Raw genomic sequence first — 16,875 nt, 5'->3', positions numbered from 1 at the left:
TTCGAATATAAATTATTTTTAGATGAATATTTTGTCTAAAATATAAATTATCTTGAATATTTTAAAAAACAATAAATAATAGTATTTCAAAATTATCCTTACATTAGATACAATAGCTCATTTACACAAGTTATTTTTTATTTTCAAATTAATAATAATTTTATCAACTTATAATAATTATCATTGATTTAGTTATAATTAATGATAATTAATTATTTTTTTAATCCCATCCAAAAGCCTTAAAAGAATTACATTTTGAGACATGGGGGTTTATTTATAATTTAAGAAAAATAAAAAAATTAGGATAAAAATTATAAGACATTTAAATATCATTAATCCTCTAATTTTATGAAAAAGGATTAAAAAGGAAAAAAATTAAATTAATGAAATGTGATAAATATATACAAGGTAAAGTCAAACTCGGTATCCCAAGGCGGCGATGAATCCACAAGATGGGACCCATCAACTGCCACGAGTACATAAACATTGCCCTCATTTACTACTCTCTCTCCACGCTACAGCCTCGAGACAAGTGACAGGACACCTGACAGTGGCCGAATGTTTCCTCTTCAACGCCCTATAAGATAACAGACACGTGTCAGTTTAATCATACAGTGGAGTCACTGCCAATTTTACACCGAGTTTGCTGAGTCTCATCTCTACCTCTCTCGAAGTCTGACTCGGTGACCGACCCACCACAACTTGTGGGGTTCACTGAAGGAGACACATTCCCTCTTCTTTCTCTACTAAGAATCCTCCTAAATGACAACATGCGACTCATAGGCGACCGATATGCCGGCGATTCGATGGCTGACTCGTCCTCAAAGTTCCCATTTCTTCTAGGAACTTCTATCGTCACACCCAGGAGCTCCGCTGGTTTCCTTCGACCCCCAAACGACGAGGTCGAAGCACCCACATGGTCTTCATTGTGCTGGCACGTGGCGCACAAACCAGAGTCGGACCCAATTTCAATAATCTCCGACGACGAATCTACCTGCACGGCGTTTTCTGGTACGGGTTCAACAGGGGAGCGGCAGAGAGGGCAAGTGGAATGCGAATGGAACCACATATCAATACACTCGATGTGGAAGCTATGATTACATTTGGGTAAGGTTCGACCCTTTTCATTCTCTTCGAATTCGGATAGGCAGACGGCACACTCAATCGAATCCGGGTGGGTTTTCGATGAATAATCAAATACGGGCAGCGATTTTAGGACAGCAGGATCCAAGCCGCGAGATGGGACAGTTACATGAGCGGCGTTAGGGTCGGAGGGGTCAACGTAGAAGACTAAATGAGTACGGCGGTTTCGGACACGGCGGATTTGGCGGCGGCGAGCATTGAGAAGGTACCAACGGGCATAGAGATGGAGACAAACCATCAAAATAACCACAAAGAAAAGAATAACAATCGCACTTAACATTATCCTACCACTTATGGCGTAGCTTCTGCTGGCCAGATCATTGTTACTATCTCGGGGATCCGAATCCATTAGAGCTTGTTTATGCTTTCTCTCTCAGCGAATTTTGTTGGGAGAGACGGAAATGAGCGTTTGATTATGAAAGAAAGAGGAGAGTGAGGGGGGCTTTAGTAGGGGAGAATTGAAGAGATAGTGTTAAGGGATTCGCACATAAGGAGAAGGAAATATAAAAGGAAGGTTCTTGAAGGTTTCTTAGAAATGGAGATGGATGGTTTGTTTAGGTTTCACACACCTCTGCTGTGCTAATGCTATTATTATACAGTAGGCTAGGAGTGTGTGATGGTCTAAAAACAGATGCCAGTCGCCAGGGTTGACGCGGGATTTTGAGGAATTGACTGAAATGTCCTTTATTTTTATTTTTATTTTTATGACATTATTAGCAGGATTAATCTCTGGATTTTATTAATGGGGAAAAAAAATAAAAGAAAGTTTCCAAAAGCTTAGCAACTACTTTGACATATGAAACCATAATTTGGTGCATCCCTTTCCTTAATCCGCTTCCCAATTTCATAACTGTGACGGAAGCAACTGAATTGACACTGACACTTGCTTAACCTTTTCCTTGGGTCTTACGCGGTGAGTTAGGGTAAAACTGCTCCCAAGGCTGAGTGGAGAAGGTGAAGGATTGTCTTTTTGCTAAGAAGTTGCAGCTATTTTGTCCATTTACTTTCTCTTTTTTCCCTCCAGATTTTTTATTTGCATACTGCAATGATATTATAATGTTTTGCCATGAAAAATAATGATCATTATGGGCTGGCGGTATAACGGGCAGCCCATCTTATGCTGTCCCTCAAGACAAGTCCATCTTAGTGGGCCTCATCAATAAGAAAGAAAATTGGGCTTTCTTATAGTTGGCGGGCCCAAATTTTTCAAAGCTTTTAATTTTTTTTTTTAAACAAAAGAAATATATTCATTGGATTATGGGTTTGCAGGTGCATTCAAGTCCCCAATCTGGGAGGGGAAAGGTCACGAGGAAGTTATTGATTGTGTGTATTGGTGAGGAGTCCCTTTTGCATAGCATGCACGTGAAAGTTTTGATTCAACTCTCACGGTCTTCACTGCTCTTGTAATCATATCTATCTTTTGGTGCAGAAAAATCCCGTGGACTCCACTTGTTCTTTTCTTTTCTTTTTTATTTCATCTGCTGCTTTCTTAGTTTACTACGGTTTACATTTTTAAGTTCTCCGGCGACTTATCTATATCAAATCAACTAAAAAAACACAACAATAATATTTTAAAAAATGTATTTTTTTTATTAATTTAATATATGAGTGACCTAAACACCAAGTGTAGACAATAAATTTCTCAATATGAAAATTATAAATATTACCTATTTATCAATTATTAAAGAGATTTCATTATAAAGCATTGACCATTATAGTGAATAATTGATAAAATCTAAGCTTTAAAAATATGTTACACAAAATAAATCATTTTTTAAAAACAAACTTTAACAATGTTTTTCATGCAAAATTTTATTTACACCCGATGTATGAGCGGTCTCATGCAAACCAATTAAAAAATAATTTTTTATAAAAATTTTACTTTTTTTTTTCTAATCAGAAAAATTCTGCTTGATAAAACCGTTTGTCTCTTTTAATTTATTAACCGATATATGGAGCAGGTACCATCTTCTTGTCTAATATCATTGAATGTTGGGAGACAAAATTCAAAGCTACAAATATCATACCAAAGCGTAGACGGCACTAATTTATTCCTCTGTCCCAATTCGTCTATTTTGATTTTTATTTTGCGATCAGGACATACTCGAAGACTGAAAATTTAAAATTTAAAATTTACTAACTAAAATAACCAAATTGAAATATATATGTAGTATATATAGGGTTGCGTAAATCTTGATGGCACGTTTCTGCTTCACAGCATGTGGGCAGAGGGAGTAAAACTGGGGCCGAGGGAGTAAAACTGGGGCCATTGTTGCTTTTAATAATCTCCCACTGTCAGAACTCAGACGAGTGAGTGAGATTTAATAAATGGTGTAGTAGAAGTACTATAAATTTAAAGGAATCGAATCCATTGAACTTCAAAAATCCTAACAGTAACACCATTTACTAGGTTTAACTATTTTCCAACGGCCATTCCCAAATTCTCATCGCCTTGAGCCCCAAACCTAAGTTTAGCTAAACATTAAAGCCCACTATTTTTTCCTTTCTTGCTAAAGCTCATCTGCAGTTTCTGTCGCCTTACTCCTCTTCCTGTATAAATTCAAACCTAGAAGAATTTCAATGGCAAACAAGTCTCCCATATTTCCTATGCCTGAGCCTCAACACTTCAGCGACTATGGCTTTGACCCACAAATCGACTACTTTCAGGTTTTTCTCTTAAATTCTCCAATTCTTGTTCTGTATATATTATTCTTTTATTGAGACTGACCCATTTTCTTGTTTCTTTTTAATTTGAATTTGAAGTTCTTGGAAGAAGCAAGAAAGCACAAGAAAGAAACGGCGAGGTCTATAGACTCGTTGCATTTCAAACTCTCAAAACCCATTTCGAAAGACGAAACTAACAGAAAGAACCACAAGACGAAGAAGAAGCGTTGGTGGAGAAAGGCATTTTTATTCTTCAAATGGAAGTGGATCCACAGCAACGACCATGACGATCTTGCTAATGAAGATGTACATAAAGCTAGAGCTAGAGCATTCAGGGCATCAATATCGGGTCCTGTGTACATAACTGAAAGCAGAAGCGGGTCAAATACTCCGTACAGGACCACTAGTCGTCCGTCATCGGGTCCGCTCGCCGGAACTCTAACTCCAACTAGGAAAGGAGATTTGGATATACCGTATTTGAGTCTAAGAGAGCTAAACATGGAGCAGCAAGAACAACAGAGGATGTCCACTTCTGCTATGCCAATATATTTGGTTACTTAAATTTTTTTGAGCTGTGGTCTGATCAGCTTTTGTTTTTAGGATTTCACTGACCAGTGACTGCTCACTTGTGGGTTTGGATATGGGTGTGATTTTCTGTTTTGGGTTTTAACCATTATTACAATTGTCATCTTGGGTTATCCCCTTTTTCTGAATCTTTTTCAGGTAATTGTGCAAACTGCAAAAGGTATTTGATCCTTTTGTAAGATTGTTGGATTGGATGAGATACTTCCCTCTTTTTTACATTTTCTTTTGCTCACTTTATTGATTTTTGCAACTAATGCGACTGCTCAGCAGTTTGACGAAGTCACTTCTCCCTTTCTCTCACCCTTGTTAGTGGTTAAACCAATTAATTGACAGATCTTAGGTTAGGCAGGTATTACAAGTACTGGATTGGTTATTGGGGATTGAATATTCAAATTATGGTACTTTTTTGAATCTGGGGATAGCTTTTCGATTTATTGGGGATTGAATATTCAAATTGGACAATAAAAACCGATAGCGGACAGTGCGGTACAGGCCTATAATACATCCACACACGGCATTGAAGGGGGTTACTTGCAGGAGATGGAAGATACAGTACATATTATTAATTATTATTGGTACATTGGAATCTCCACGTGTACGTTTGGACCCACAACGGTCCGTTAAAAATTTGAATAGAGCGGAAATTTTAGATTGGTTTCTTCGGTAAAGGCAGTTAATTATTTAAAGAGGAGGGGGAAGTTGGGAAACGTCGGTTTCAGATGAGTTGGCTAAGCTACAAAATAAGGAGCGGCGGGTTCGCAGATCATGTGCCATATCTGTTCATTTAATTTTTTTTTTATATAAATTAAATCTCACGTAAAAAAAAATTGTATAGAAGTACTTATGAAACATAAATAAAAACATATAGAGCGATGTCTCTTAATTTTCTTTTGATAAAGCTAATGGCATGCTTAAAGTTGATAAAAAGATAAGAGCATTGTATTGTTAATTTAGACTTTAGAGGAAAAGACTACTCCTTTGTATTGCTTGCATGGCCCAAACACAATAAACTTCCAATGGAAAATATTTAAGGAAAAAGAAAAAAGAGAAATTATTAAGCTTTTTCATTAGAAAAAGTTTGTTGAAGATCACCATCATCACTTCAATCTTTTGACAAGTAGCTATCTAGCATAATTAAGACAACAGAAAATGAATATTTGAGAAAAAGAGATAAAAATACAAATAATGTAATAATAACAATGTTATATTCATTTACCTAGTTGAAAATAAACTTTAAATTTGTATTTCTCAAAGTTGAAACTTTTAAAATTCGAACCTACAAAATTTACTAGCAAAAATATTACAGAACATGCAAAAGAGATGAAAATACCAATAATGCATTCAGGCGTTTTTCCTTATGGGCCCAAAAGAATCCTATTGAAAGCAAATTTAACTAATAAGCAATCAGGTCCAAGAAGAAAGCCCTAAAGACCTGAAATTCGTATCTGCAGACCCAACGAGCCCATTAGACTGTCACGTAACACAAAGTCCAATAATATTAAGCTGCACGTTTCAAATGCTCCAAAAAAATACAGGTGTGGTGATGCTTCAGAGTTCAGACTCTACCTACTGAACTTACATTAAAATTTCGTTCGCGAGCAATGTTGTCACTAATTCAATTCAAGTATAATACTCCTGTGTCTGTCACAGAAATGGGCATTTGGCAGTAATAATGCCACTGCCAACTTTTCGCCACTTACGTAGCTATATTTATATATCTAAACCAGGAACGAGTATACATGAAATCCAAGTTCCCTAGCAGTAGAAAGCACAACACAAAAGAATCAAAAGACCGTGAATGTCAATGGCATTGACATGCATGTGGCGGAGATGGACCCAGTGGACGGCCCAGTCATTCTCTTCCTCCATAGATTCCCTGAGCTATGGTACTCCTGGCGCCACCAGATCGTCGCTCTGGCTTCTCTAGATTATCGAGCAGTGGCTCCGGACATGAGAGGCTACGTTGATACCGATGCGCCGGCTGATCCACAGAGCTACGCTTGCCTTCACATCGTCGGCGATATCATCGAGCTCATCGACGCCGTGGCAACTCAAGAGGAGAAGGTTTTCGTAGTGGGCCATGACTGGGGTGCCATCATGGCTTGGTACCTTTGCTTGTTTCGACCATTTGGCCTAGAAACCCCAAGATGAAAGATATGGACAAGTTTCGAGCTGCGTATGGAGATGATTTTTACATGCGGAGATTGTTAGATTTCTGGCATTTCAGTTCCAGCATACTGTTAATATTTTTCTGTTATTTCTTTTTTTTTTACAGCATCAAATGGTGGAGTTAGTGGCTTAAGTTAGTGGCTGTTTTTTAGCTCTTAGTTGCAGATTTTTTATTCAGTTTTTATCCACCTTATGAGTGGCTTCTAAATAGGAAGTTTGTTATTTCCATTCTTGTATAAATTCTGCAGTATTCTTCAATGAAATACATGCTGGAATTCTCTATCAATCTCATAAGATTTAATCTGTAAATTCTCCACTGTAGTTTGTTTTAACAGTGGTATCAGAGCAGTTTATCTTACGGGACCAAACTACAACCAAAGTTTTTTTAATCCAAAACTCCAAATGGCATCCAGCAGCCAATCTTTAAACCCGCCTATCATCTTAACTGGTCAAAATTATCACATTTGGTCAGTGAAGATGCAAGCTTTTTTGGAAGCCTTTGATCTCTGGGAATCTGTAACAGAGGATAAACCAATTCCTGCTCTACCAGCAAACCCCACCTTAGCACAAATCAAATCCAACAGTGAAGAAAAAGCAAAGAAATCTAGAGCCAAGTCAGTTATTCAAAATTCAGTAGCAGATTCTGTGTTCTACCGAATTATGGCTTGCAAAACTGCAAAGGAGGCTTGGGACAGGTTGAAGGAAGAATACCAAGGCAGTGATAGAACACGTCAAATGCAAGTTTTGAACTTGAAAAGGGCATTTGAGTCGTTGAACATGTTGGAGGATGAAACAATCAGTAAGTATGCCGATCGAATTTCTTTGATTGTTAATAACATAAGATTGCTTGGTGAAGATTTCTCAGATACAAGAATTGTGGAGAAAGTTCTTGTGACTCTTCCAGAGAGGTTTGAATCCAAGATTTCTTCTCTTGAAGAGTCCAAGGACCTATGTACGATTTCATTAGGTGAACTAATAAGTGCCCTTCAAGCGCAAGAGCAAAGAAGGAATATGAGGCAGGAGAGATTCACCGAAGGAGCTTTCTCTATGCAAAAGCAAAACTCTAGTAAGGGGAAACATCATCCCAAACAGAAAAATAAGGGCAAGCACGATGCTGGAAATAGCAGTGAAAGTTCAAAGAAATCGTTTCCTTCTTGCAAACATTGCAAAAAAACAACACATCTTGAGAAATATTGCTGGTGGAGGCCTGATGCTGTATGTGGCAGTTGTAAGCAGGTTGGGCATGTATCCAAAGTCTGCAAATCCAAAAACAGAGGCTCAAAACCTTCTCAAGCTCAAATGGCAGACGAAAATAATGCACAGGAGGAGCAACTTTTTGCAGTTACTTGCTTCTCAATGAATGACTTCTCTGATGCATGGCTTATCGACAGCGGCTGCACTCATCACTTGTGCAATGATGCAGAGATGTTCAGGACTCTTGATGATACCTACAAATCCAAAGTAAAGGTGGGAAATGGAGAATTCCTAGAAGTCAAAGGAAGAGGATTAGTGGCTGTCTTAACAAAATCAGGTATCAAAACCATTCCTGATGTTTTGTACATACCTGAAATTAGCCAAAATTTGTTAAGTGTTGGGCAAATGCTTGAAAAAAATTATTCACTTCTTTTTAAGGATCACAAATGCACTATTTTTGATCCTTCTGGAGTTGAATTATTTACTGTGAGCATGAAAAATAGAAGTTTTGTGGTAAATTGGGAGAAAGCAGCTGAGCAAGCTTACACAAGTGCTTCGCATTCAATTACAAACTTGTGGCATAAAAGGCTTGGACATTTCAATCAAAGAACAATTGCTGAAATGAACAAGAAGGGTCTGGTGGAAGATATGCCTGAAATTTCCTATGATACTCAAGTTTGTGAGATCTGTCAGCAAGGGAAGCAATCGAAGCTACCATTTCAAACAAATCAGGCATGGAGAGCAAATCAGAAACTTCAACTCGTCCACACTGATGTGTGTGGTCCGATGACAACCAAGTCCTTGAGTGGTAACAATTATTTTCTCCTATTTATTGATGACTGCACCAGGATGTGTTGGGTTTATTTCATTAAACTCAAAAGTGAAGTCTTTGATATGTTTAAACAATTTAAAGCTTTAGTAGAGAATCAATGTAATCTTAAAATTAAAGCTTTAAGATCTGACAATGGAGGAGAATATACTTCTCGCCAGTTTGCTGAATTTTGTAAAAGTACAGGCATTGAACATCAAATGACTGTACCTTACACTCCGCAACAAAATGGGGTGTCTGAAAGGAAGAATAGGACAATAATGGAGATGGCCAGGTGTCTTTTAATTGAGAAACAAATGCCAAACCAATTCTGGGCAGAGGCAGTCAATACTTCTGTCTATTTATTAAATAGACTTCCCACAAAAGCTTTGCAAGACAAGACTCCTTATGAAGCTTGGTATGACCACAAGCCAACTGTAAACCATATCAGAATCTTTGGGTGTATATGTTATTATCAAGTATCTGAATCAAAAAGAAGCAAGCTAGACAACAGGGCTGAAAAAGGCATTTTCATGGGCTATGGTTCATCGTGTAAAGGGTACAGAATTTTCTGCTTGAAAACTGAAAAAATAATTTTGAGCAGAGATGTAAAGTTTGATGAGGCTGCTGTTTGGTGTTGGGAGAATCAAAAGGATACTCATGCTAATCTCTTTCCAAAAGAGCAACCTCAACTTGTAGCAGATGATTTGGTGGATGACTTGCCGGTGAGAGGTACAAAGTCCTTAGAGGACATTTATGAAAGGTGTAGCTTGGTTGTCAATGAACCAACAAGCTACGCTGAAGCACAAGAATTTCAAGCATGGAGGAGAGCTATGCAAGCTGAATTAGAAATGATCAACAAGAATGAGACATGGCAGCTAGTTGATAGGCCAGCAAATCGCAAGGTGATTGGTGTAAAGTGGGTCTTTAAGACCAAATTTAATTCTGATGGTTCAGTTTGTAAGCATAAAGCCAGATTGGTGGTGAAGGGATATGCACAACAATATGGTGTGGATTACCAAGAAACTTTTGCTCCAGTAGCAAGGTATGATACAATCAAACTCCTTCTTGCTTTTGCTGCTCACAATTCATGGCAAATTCACCAACTTGATGTCAAATCAGCATTTCTGAATGGGTTTCTCAATGAAGAGATTTTTGTAGAGCAACCTGATGGTTTTTTAATTCCTGGTAAAGAGGATCAAGTTTATCTTCTAAAGAAAGCTTTGTATGGCTTAAAACAAGCTCCGAGAGCTTGGTATGAAAGGATGGACAATCATCTCATGCAACTTGGCTTTAGCAGAAGTCAAAGTGAAGCTACCTTGTATGTAAGAAATACAGATGATGAGTGTTTAGTTGTTTCAATTTATGTTGATGACATGCTTGTGACAGGTAGCAAACTTGAACTCATTCAAAAGTTCAAGAATGAAATGGAGAAAGTCTTTGAGATGACTGATCTTGGAATCATGAAATACTTTCTTGGGATGGAGGTGCTGCAAACTAGTGATGGTTTTTTTATAAGTCAGCAGAAATACATTTCTGATATTTTATACAGGTTTAAAATGCAAGATTGCAAACCTGTAAGCACTCCAATTTCTACTGGTTTAAAGCTAGGCAAGGATGAAAATGCTGAAAAAGTAGATGCAAGCCTCTATAGAAGTTTAATTGGTAGTCTTCTGTACCTTACAGCTAGCAGACCTGACATTCTATTTGCTATAAGTTTGCTCTCTAGGTTCATGCATTCACCTAGGGAAACCCACTTTACAGCTGCCAAAAGGGTGTTAAGGTATATAAAAGGAACCAGCACATTTGGGATGTTCTTTGCAGCAGTTGCAGGGGAGAATTTGAAGTTGGTTGGTTACTGTGACAGCGATTGGGGTGGCTGTATTGAAGACTCAAGAAGCACTTCTGGATACTTATTTTCATTGGGCACAAGTTTTTTCAGTTGGAGCTCAAAAAAACAAGAAACTACAGCTCAATCAACAGCAGAAGCAGAGTACATTGCTGCTGCCTCTGCTGTAAACCAGGCTATTTGGCTAAGGAAGATGCTAAAAGATTTGCAGTGTGAGCAGACAGAAGCTACAAAGATCATGTGTGATAATATTTCAGCAGTTTCAATCTCCAAAAACCCAGTGTTTCATGGTCGAACGAAGCATATCAAAATTAAGTTTCATTTTATCAGAGAAGTTCAACAATCTAACGAAGTGCTACTTGTACATTGCTCATCTGAAAATCAGCTTGCAGACATTTTTACCAAGGCCATTCCTAAGGAGAGATTTGAAGACTTGAGACAAAGAATTGGTGTTTGTCACCGAAATGCCATGGAGGAGTGTTAGATTTCTGGCATTTCAGTTCCAGCATACTGTTAATATTTTTCTGTTATTTCTTTTTTTTTTACAGCATCAAATGGTGGAGTTAGTGGCTTAAGTTAGTGGCTGTTTTTTAGCTCTTAGTTGCAGATTTTTTATTCAGTTTTTATCCACCTTATGAGTGGCTTCTAAATAGGAAGTTTGTTATTTCCATTCTTGTATAAATTCTGCAGTATTCTTCAATGAAATACATGCTGGAATTCTCTATCAATCTCATAAGATTTAATCTGTAAATTCTCCACTGTAGTTTGTTTTAACAGAGATTTCAGGTTTTAGTACTATTGAATCATTACACAGATTAAATTACTGCGTTTCTCTTATACTAAATTATAGAATTTTAACTCTGAAGTCGAGCTGGTGCCTGGTATTTCTGTTTTCTCTTGTAGGAGTACGGAGTCATAGAAGCCGAGTTTGCGGAGCTTGGCACAGAGAGAGTTATGAAGGAATTCCTGACATATCGTAATCCAGGTCCTTTCATTTTTCCAAAAGGAAAAGTTTTTAGCCGACCAGCAGGAAGTTCAGTTCAGCTTCCCTCTTGGCTATCTGAGGAAGAGGTCCAGTACTACACCACAAAATTTGAAAAAACAGGCTTTACTGGTGGTGTAAACTATTACCGGAATTTGGAAGTGTATTAATTAATTATACTTCTAAATTATCAAATTTAATATTTAAGTTACTACAAAAATTGATTCTTGTTGTTTTGGTTGAAATTATGCAGAAACTGGGAACTCACAGCACCATGGACTAGGGCTCAAGTCAAAGTACGGACTAAGTTCATAGTGGGGGATCAAGACTTGCCTATAGATTTATAGGTACAGAGGATTATATACAGAAAGGAGGGTTCAGGAGAGATGTTCCTCTTATAGAAGAAGTGGTTGTAATGGAAGGAGTAGCTCACTTTCTGAATCAAGAGAGGACTGATGAAATTAATAAGCACATTTATGATTTCTCGAAGAAGTTCTGATTTGTGAAAGAGAGCTATTTCATGCCCTTCTGTACGGTGGTTGTGCTTTTGTGTCCCTTTGTTTCTATTTAAAAAAAAAAAAAAAATGTTTTGAGGAATAAAGAAGGTTTCATAATGATTTGAGCATTTGCTTAATATACTTTCTGATCGTTAAAACGTAAGGAAATTTCATATAATATGACAAATAGCAATACAGCACATTTATGCTTTCTTTAATAAGTTTTGATGTGTGAAAGCGAGCTATCTTATGTCTCCTCTATGGTGGTAGATGCACCTTTCTTTTAAAGAAAATTTGTTCTGAAGAATAAAGAAGTTTTCCAAATGATCGGAAGAATAAATAAATATCATTTATTATTAAATTGTCATAAATCATTATCAATCATGTGTGATCGAATTGGTCTTTTAAATTCGAGTTCTTTTCCTGTCGAATAACCCATATGTTCATCGGTGACTCGTATATATAAAATAACATAATTCTTCCTTCTCAATCCTTTTGATTGGGGATCAGGGAGTATTAAAAATTACTCATTTCTTATATCATATATGCTATCTTGAAATACTTATTACTTTTTAAATAGAAAAATATAATAATAATTATTAGTATTTAAATAAACTTTGATAACTATAATATTTTTATTTAATAAAATGTACTTTAAAGAAAATTAATGTTTATAAAATAATTTTTTATTTATAAATAAATCCAACCAATTTGCATATTTAAAATAATATGCTTTATTAGGTGGATATTTTTGTAATGTTAATATTTGATTTTATCTTTTAAAACTACCAAAATAAATAATAAAAATTATCAAACCTTTATTTACTTTATCTTTCAGCTAAATATCAAATCGAAAAAATTTATCTAGATCCAATATATGACTGCATTTATAAACTAAAATAAATGAAATTCGGTATTTTTAAAAAATATTTAAATTTATTTTATTTTTAAATATATGAAATATGATCGTTTTAATAAAAATAGTAAATTTTATTAATTTGATCATTAGATAGGACATGTATGGGGCACAGGCAAGTTTTTCCGTATCAAACGACCTTTAGAATCGTACGATCCATATTTCAGTTTACTTTTGAGACTTTGGTAACTCCTCCTTCGTCCAATCCAAGCAAAGCCAAGCGTCATCTTCTTACTAACATTGTTGGAAAATCAGTCGGGCAATAACGACACCACCATTTTTGTCAAAAAAAAAAAACTCTCCCTTCGTGTAGTATATGACATCTAAGTGTCTTAGCGGTAGAAGAAACCACAGACCAAAACCAAAAGAAAAAAAAAAAAAGGGAAATGGAGGCCATAGAGCACAAGACCGTTAATGTCAATGGAATTAACATGCATGTGGCGGAGCTGGGCCCAGTTCAGGGCCCTGTCATTCTCTTCATCCATGGATTCCCGGAGCTATGGTACTCCTGGCGCCACCAGATCCTTGCTCTGGCTTCTCAAGGTTACCGAGCAGTGGCACCCGATTTGAGAGGCTACGGTGATACCGATGCGCCGGCTGATCCGCAGAGCTACACTTGCTTCCACATCGTTGGCGATTTAATCGGGCTCCTCGACGCCGTGGCACCACAGCAGGAGAAAGTTTTTGTAGTGGGCCATGATTGGGGTGCCCTCATCGCTTGGTACCTTTGCTTGTTTAGACCAGATAGAGTAAAAGCTTTGGTGAACTTGAGCGTGCCGTTTTTCCGCAGAAACCCTGAGATGAAATTCGTTGACGCGTTTCGAGCCGCGTATGGGGATGATTTCTACATGTGCAGATTTCAGGTTTTATTGCTATTTGATCATTGCACATATTAAATTACTGTTTGATCTTAATTTGAGCTGGTAATTTTGCTTTTCTCTCGTAGGAGTATGGAGACATAGAAGCGGAGTTTGCTGAACTTGGTACAGAGAGAGTTATGAAGGAATTCCTGACTTACCGTAATCCAGGTCCTTTCATTTTTCCAAAGGGAAAAGTTTTTAGCCAACCAGCAGGAGATCCAATTATTCTGCCCTCTTGGCTGTCTGAGGAAGAAGTTCACTACTACACCACCAAATTTGACAAGACAGGCTTGACTGGTGGTGTGAACTATTACCGGAATATCGACCGGTGAGGTTTTCTTATATATATATATATATATAAATTATCAAATCTAATATTTAAGTTACTTTAATTGATCGATATCTGCAATCAAGAATCGAGTTTTATTGTTTTGGTTAAAATTATGCAGAAACTGGGAACTCACAGCACCATGGACTGAGGCTCAAGTGAAAGTACCGAGTAAGTTCATAGTGGGAGATGAAGACCTTGTCTATAGATTTGTGGGTATGAAGGACTACATAGAGAAAGGAGGGTTCAAGAGAGATGTTCCTCTTTTGGAAGAAGTGGTTGTAATGGAAGGAGTAGCTCATTTTCTGAATCAAGAGAGGCCTGATGAAATTAATAACCATATTTATGATTTCTTTAAGAAGTTCTGATTTGTGAAAGAGAGTTATCTCATGCCTCTTTATGGTTTGTTCTTATCTTCTCTTTTTCTTTTTCAAATGTTTTGTGGAATAAAGAAAGTTTCCTAATGATTTGAGTTATGGAATAAAGAGGGTAAGTTTGCTTTATATGTAATACATGTTTAGAGTTTAAATATAACTTTAATTTTATCATCCCGAATAACTCATCTCACGAAGACAACAGTCAAACTCTTATTCTTTTCTTATATTCGTGTGCCTCTGCTTAGACTGTCACGTAACACAAAGTCCAATAATATTAAGCTGCACGTTTCAAATGCTCCAAAAAAATACAGGTGTGGTGATGCTTCAGAGTTCAGACTCTACCTCCTGAGCTTACATTAAACGTTCGTTCGCGAACAATGTTGTCACTAATTCAATTCAAATATAATATTCCAGTGTCTGTCACAGAAATGGGCATTTGGCAGTAATAATGCCACTGCCAACTTATCGCCACTTACGTAGCTATATTTATATATCTAAACCAAGAACGAGTATACATGAAATCCAAGTTCCCTAGCAGTAGAAAGCACAACCCAAAAGAATCAAAAGACCGTGAATGTCAATGGCATTGACATGCATGTGGCGGAGATGGACCCAGTGGAAGGCCCAGTCATTCTCTTCCTCCATAGATTCCCTGAGCTATGGTACTCCTGGCGCCACCAGATCGTCGCTCTGGCTTCTCTAGGTTATCGAGCAGTGGCTCCGGACATGAGAGGCTACGGTGATACCGATGCGCCGGCTGATCCGCAGAGCTACGCTTGCCTTCACATCGTCAGCGATATCATCGAGCTCATCGATGCCGTGGCACCTCAAGAGGAGAAGGTTTTCGTAGTGGGCCATGTCTGGGGTGCCATCATGGCTTGGTACCTTTGCTTGTTTCGACCAGATAGAGTAAAAGCTTTGGTGAACCTGAGCGTGCCGTTTTGGCCTAGAAACCCCTAGATGAAAGATATGGACAACTTTCGAGCTGCGTATGGAAATGATTTTTACATGCGGAGATTTCAGGTTTTAGTACTATTGAATCATTACACAGATTAAATTACTACGTTTCTCTTATACTAAATTACAGAATTTGAACTCTGAAGTCGAGCTGGTGCCTGGTATTTCTGTTTTCTCTTGTAGGAGTACGGAGTCATAGAAGCCGAGTTTGCGGAGCTTGGCATAGAGAGAGTTATGAAGCAATTCCTGACATATCGTAATCCAGGCCCTTCCATTTTTCCAAAAGGAAAAGTTTTTAGCCGACCAGCAGGAAGTTCAGTTCAGCTTCCCTCTTGGCTATCTGAGGAAGAAGTTCACTACTAAACCACAAAATTTGAAAAAACAGGCTTTACTGGTGGTGTAAACTATTACCGGAATTTGGAAGTGTATTAATTAATTATACTTCTAAATTATCAAATTTAATATTTAAGTTACTTCAAAAATTGATTCTCGTTGTTTTGGTTAAAATTATGCAGAAACTGGGAACTCACAGCACCGTGGACTGGGGCTCAAGTCAAAGTACCGACTAAGTTCATAGTGGGGAATCAAGACCTTGCCTATGGATTTATAGGTACAGAGGATTATATAGAGAAAGGAGGGTTCAAGAGAGATGTTCCTCTTCTAGAAGAAGTGGTTGTAATGGAAAGAGTAGCTCACTTTCTGAATCAAGAGAGGCCTGATGAAATTAATAAGCACATTTATGATTTCTCGAAGAAGTTCTGATTTGTGAAAGAGAGCTATTTCATGCCCTTCTGTATGGTAGTGGTTGTGCTTTTGTGTCCCTTTTTTTCTATTTAAAAAAAAATGTTTTGAGGAATAAAGAAGGTTTCATAATGATTTGAGCATTTGCTTAATATATTTTCTGATCGTTAAAACGTAAGGAAATTTCATATAATATGACAAATAGCAATACAGCACATTTATGCTTTCTTTAATAAGTTTTGATGTGTGAAAGCGAGCTATCTTATGACTCTTCTATGGTGGTGGTTGTACCTTTCTTTTAAAGAAAATTTGTTTTCAAGAATAAATAAGTTTTCCAAATGATCCGAAAATAAATAAATATCATTTATTATTAAATTGTCATAAATCATTATCAATTATGTGTGATTGAATTGGTCTTTTAAATTCAAATTTTCTTTCTATCAAATAACTCATATATTCATTGGTGACTCATGTATATAAAAAAACATAATTCTTCCTTTTCAATCCTTCTAATTGGGGATTAGGGAGTATTAAAAATTACTCATTTCCTATATCATATATGCTATCTTGAAATACTTATTACTTTTTAAAAAGAAAAATATAATAATAATTATTAGGATTTAAATAAACTTTGATAACTATAATATTTTTATTTTAATATCTTTTAAAATGTACTTTAGAGAAAATTAATGTTTATAAATTAATTTTTATTTAAAAATAAATCCAACCAATTTGCATATTTAAAATAATATGCTTTATGAGGTGGATATTTTTATAATGTTAATATTTGATTTTTTCTTTTAGT

The 16,875-nt window shown here is 36.7% G+C and overlaps 3 protein-coding genes and 1 pseudogene across 5 annotated transcripts; 3 read left to right on the top strand and 1 right to left on the bottom strand.

Moving 5' to 3' along the window:
* Positions 1-359: 359 nt before the first annotated feature.
* Positions 360-1,730, bottom strand: ATL2 (TOXICOS EN LEVADURA 2). 2 transcript variants are annotated; one of them, XM_012228588.4, is made up of 2 exons: positions 664-1,730; positions 360-577 (listed from the first exon to the last, which is right to left on the bottom strand). In XM_012228588.4, exons 1-2 carry the CDS (start codon positions 1,490-1,492, stop codon positions 570-572), a joined length of 837 nt encoding a protein of 278 aa, XP_012083978.1. In that variant the 5' UTR covers positions 1,493-1,730; the 3' UTR covers positions 360-569. The 2 variants fall into 2 exon arrangements, with proteins under 2 accessions (XP_012083978.1, XP_089580076.1); XM_089723950.1 differs by having other exon boundaries at positions 360-1,728.
* Positions 1,731-3,391: 1,661 nt separating this feature from the next.
* Positions 3,392-4,610, top strand: LOC105643461 (uncharacterized). The gene is made up of 2 exons (XM_012228587.4): positions 3,392-3,810; positions 3,907-4,610. Exons 1-2 carry the CDS (start codon positions 3,724-3,726, stop codon positions 4,366-4,368), a joined length of 549 nt encoding a protein of 182 aa, XP_012083977.1. The 5' UTR covers positions 3,392-3,723; the 3' UTR covers positions 4,369-4,610.
* Positions 4,611-13,017: 8,407 nt separating this feature from the next.
* LOC105643460 (epoxide hydrolase 2) lies at positions 13,018-14,498 on the top strand. Its single transcript, XM_089724017.1, has 3 exons — positions 13,018-13,670; positions 13,754-13,995; positions 14,117-14,498. Exons 1-3 carry the CDS (start codon positions 13,194-13,196, stop codon positions 14,361-14,363), a joined length of 966 nt encoding a protein of 321 aa, XP_089580143.1. The 5' UTR covers positions 13,018-13,193; the 3' UTR covers positions 14,364-14,498.
* A 302-nt stretch (positions 14,499-14,800) lies between these two features.
* On the top strand, positions 14,801-16,187 carry LOC105643664 (epoxide hydrolase 1-like; annotated as a pseudogene). The gene is made up of 4 exons (XR_016321869.1): positions 14,801-14,814; positions 14,900-15,395; positions 15,513-15,754; positions 15,845-16,187. The product of XR_016321869.1 is annotated as an epoxide hydrolase 1-like (transcript).
* Positions 16,188-16,875: the final 688 nt, after the last annotated feature.

The sequence above is a fragment of the Jatropha curcas genome, chromosome 7 (assembly GCF_041381405.1).
Source record: "Jatropha curcas cultivar XTBG-Jc1 chromosome 7, XTBG_Jcur_1.0, whole genome shotgun sequence".
NCBI lineage: Eukaryota > Viridiplantae > Streptophyta > Magnoliopsida > Malpighiales > Euphorbiaceae > Jatropha > Jatropha curcas.
The sequence above is the reverse complement of the archived record's forward strand: the minus strand, read 5'-3'. Positions and strand labels throughout refer to the sequence as shown.